A 3,326-nucleotide genomic window follows, 5' to 3' on the forward strand; every position below is an offset into this window, starting at 1 on the left:
GAGCCTTGTATGGAACTTCAATTCTGTCCCTTTGGTCCGCCTGTCCTACACATAGCACGGGTATGCGGTTTCAGTACAGAGCTTTGCCCAGGGGAGAGAAAAGACTTTCCATCCTTCTCCAAGGCGGTGGGGGGAGGAGAAACGGGGGACTGGCTGACTTGGAGAAGGGAAGAAGCTCCTCCCGATCCCTGCGATGGTGTGGGAGAGGTTAATTGGTCCTGGGGAAGAACCCCATTTTCCTGGAGGGACTCAGGCTCTGTTCTGGCATGCGTTTGTTGTGTACGGAAGGATGGTTAAGGAACACATGAGAAAGCAGTTATTTCCACTCTAGACACGGACATTTATTAAGGCTCTGGCACCTTCCCTGGAGCCGCCCCAGGGCAGAGCCAGTCACAGCGGGGGAGGGGGGAGGCGGGGGGGGAGGGGCTAGGTCTCGCAAGGCTGTTTGAAGCGTCTCATTGTTCTATTTACCCAGGGCATGAAGCTCCTAATCTTGGTGAAGACTGCTGGAGGAGTGCCCCTCCTATCTCCATAGGAGACAATGCCCTGGGCCACGCCGTTACACACCAGGGGGCCCCCGGAGTCCCCCTGAGGGCACGGAGAGAAAGAGACCCTAAGCCAGGCTTCCCCGCTGCTCCTCCTGGCTCTCAGAGAAAGCAGGGGTGTGTGGGTGAGATGGGCGGGCGGTGGAGATATGGAAGTCAACCTTCTGGATCTTTCCATGGCTGGGCTTCAGGCCTGGCTACAGGTACTGTCTCTCACTCAACCCATGTCAACATACCTTCCCCTGCGGCAGGAAAATCCTGCACATGTATATGTTGTGTTCCCGGGGGACAGGATGGATGGGAAAAGCCACCACCCCACTCTGCTCTGACCCCACCAGACAAGGGGGGGAGGCGTGGGGGATAGAGCTTCCTCCTACTGCCCAGCCTGCCCAGGCCCCCGTGTCGGGCAGTGTCGGCGACAGACGCCCATGGCCTTACCAGGAAGGCGGACTTCCTCTTCCTTGGGTTGCCCACACAGATTTGCGTTTGGCTGTTGTAGAAACTGAAGCGATTGGAGCACCTCGAATCACTCTGCACGGTTAGCTTAACCTGGTGGAGTCTGTTTGTCCTCTTGTTCAGGCCCAGCAGGCCCCAGCCCGCCACGGTGCACCTGGCCCCGGGTCTCACCCTGGCCCGCCCGCGAGGCAGAGCCACTGGCCTCACCGCGGACGTCCGTCTCATTGGTCGTGCCAGCTGCCAGGAGGGGCGCAGGCGCTCAGGGGCCATCTGCGCAGCTCGTCGCGCGCTCCCTCCCCGCCCCGGGACTCTGCCCCTGCCTCCTCCCCCAGAGTCCCCGCAAGGCGACGCCCCCCAGCACTGGGCATGGACTGGCGGGTGGGGCAGGCCGCACCTTTAGTAACATGATGTCATTCCTGTGGGTCTGGGGATTATAGCCAGGGTGGCGGATGGCTCTGCGCATCTTGGTGCACTGCTGGGTCCGTTCCTTCCTGCGGATGTTGTGGGCCCCCAGGATGACCGTGATAGTTCTGCAAAGGAGAGGGGGCCTCGAGGTAGGTGTGAGCCTCAGGAGCTCCCGCCACCCGCTCTGCACGGCAGGTGGACAGCCCAGGGCGGCAAGATTGCCGCTGAGGGAACTGAGGGGATAGGAGGGGTTCAGGGGCCCAGCCCTCTGTGCTTCTCCTCAGCCCTGAGCTGGGGGTGGTGCGGGACGCAGTGACTTTGAGTTTTGCTTCCCCTGGAATTAGTTGAGAAATAGCTTAAATTCCTATTTTGAGCCCCAGCATGTGTCTTCATCTCCTCCTGCTCTTTTTGATCATGTCCTCCTTTTCTCCTCGGTCGCCCTGACCTGTTCTCTGCCCCCAAAGTCCCACTGGTCTCTTTTTCACTCCATCATGGCTGGAGCCCTGCTTTCACACGGCTGAGCCTGCGTTACCCTGGGCCTGCGGTCCTGGCCCTCCGGGAGCTCCCCAGCTGCTCACCTTCCCCAGCAGTGGGCTGCAGTCAGCACGAAGTCATTTCTCACCAGGAAACCCCCGCAAGTTTTGAGCCCCTCTTGAGACTGGATTCGGAGAAATGCCATATAGGGGTGGGAATGAGGCCTGGCCTCTTGGCCTCCAATGATCTCCCCTGGAAGGAAACATTCGGCACTTACCTCTGTGCTGGCTGAACCAGCAGTGTGGGCACCAGGGTGGTGGCTCCAGAAAGGCTGGCAGATGGGGAGCGGGGAGAGATGATGCAGGGGAAGGAGGAGCTGGTGGTGAGAAATGGGTCTGCAGGGCACCCACTTTGGAGAGGGCTCCCGGGTTCTGCAGGAAACACTGCTGGCTCTCCATCCCAGACCTCAGCTCCCTCCCAGCTCCCCAGAGAGCAGCCCCAGCCTCTCTGGAAGTTCCCTGGAACTTTCTTCCTCAGGGAGACTCCCAGGTCCCTCTGAGGCCTGCTCAGGGCCCGCTCATGACCAGCATGGGACTGGTTTTTCAGAATCTAGACAAGAGCTGATGGTAGTTCTTGCGCATTCTTATTGCCTGGGCTCGGACCCGTGGGCAGCAGGATGAATTTAGAGAGCGCATTTATCTCACATGTGCTGGGGCAATTCCAAGAGTTTTATGTACACTAACTTAAGTCTCATAGAACTCTAGGAAGTATGCATTGGTATTATTCCTAATTTATAAATGAGGAATCTGAGGAGCTGTGAATTCAAATAACTTGCCCAACGATACAGAATTAGGAGGTGTCTAGGCAGTCTGGCTCTAGTCCAGGGTCTAGGAGAGGGGTCAGGCCTGAGGTTGGTGATGGTCACTCACCTGCCCCAGCCCCAGGGGGTAGGAGAAAGGCCATCAGGAGCAGGAGGAGTGGCATCTTCTTGGGAGGGTTGCCCCAGTCAGGTGTTGCAGGTGCTGTCTCCTGCCAGACTTGTAGTCCCTGAGAGAGGAAGGAAGTCTGGGGGGTGGGAGGGGGCCTCAAGAACAGTTCCATTCTCCTGCTGGTGTGATAGGTTTCATCACCCAAGGCTGCCCAGGAGGCCTGCCCACCAACTGCCAGTGATCTGCAACTGCCCATTTCCAAATTGTTAATTTAATTTATACCATAGTAAGGTGTGGACATGGGTGAATGAGAGACGGGTGTGGGGTGGTGGTGGGATGCGGTGAGGACACCAAGAATAAGTCAGAGGAGGCAAAAGAGGGAGGAGGAAGGCGGCCTGTCTTTACCCTTTGGGTCTGGACCCCCTGCTGATATCTTTGCTGCTCCCACTTCTTTCTAGAAGTTGTCAAGGCAGGTTGAGGAGCTCTCCTGAGTGGGTGCAGGGCACAGCCAGCGAAG

General features: G+C 58.1%; 1 protein-coding gene across 1 annotated transcript; it reads right to left on the reverse strand.

The window, feature by feature from the left end:
• Positions 1-426: 426 nt before the first annotated feature.
• On the reverse strand, positions 427-2,864 carry LOC116632578 (cathepsin G-like). The gene is made up of 5 exons (XM_032404530.1): positions 2,810-2,864; positions 1,985-2,132; positions 1,396-1,531; positions 1,173-1,238; positions 427-588 (listed from the first exon to the last, which is right to left on the reverse strand). Exons 1-5 carry the CDS (start codon positions 2,862-2,864, stop codon positions 427-429), a joined length of 567 nt encoding a protein of 188 aa, XP_032260421.1.
• Between the last annotated feature and the right edge of the window lie 462 nt (positions 2,865-3,326).

Source organism: Phoca vitulina, unplaced genomic scaffold (genome assembly GCF_004348235.1).
Source record: "Phoca vitulina isolate PV1807 unplaced genomic scaffold, GSC_HSeal_1.0 scaffold7, whole genome shotgun sequence".
Lineage (NCBI taxonomy): Eukaryota > Metazoa > Chordata > Mammalia > Carnivora > Phocidae > Phoca > Phoca vitulina.

Coding starts and splice junctions, on each gene's coding strand:
- LOC116632578 (XM_032404530.1), bottom strand. CDS start 2,864: ATGCCACTCCTCCTGCTCCTGATGGCCTTTCTCCTACCCCCTGGGGCT. Junction 1,532..1,984: donor GCAGCCCACTGCTGGGGAAG/GTGAGCAGCTGG, acceptor TCTCCTTTGCAG/AACTATCACGGTCATCCTGG. Junction 1,239..1,395: donor ATGACATCATGTTACTAAAG/GTGCGGCCTGCC, acceptor CCCTCCTGGCAG/CTGGCACGACCAATGAGACG.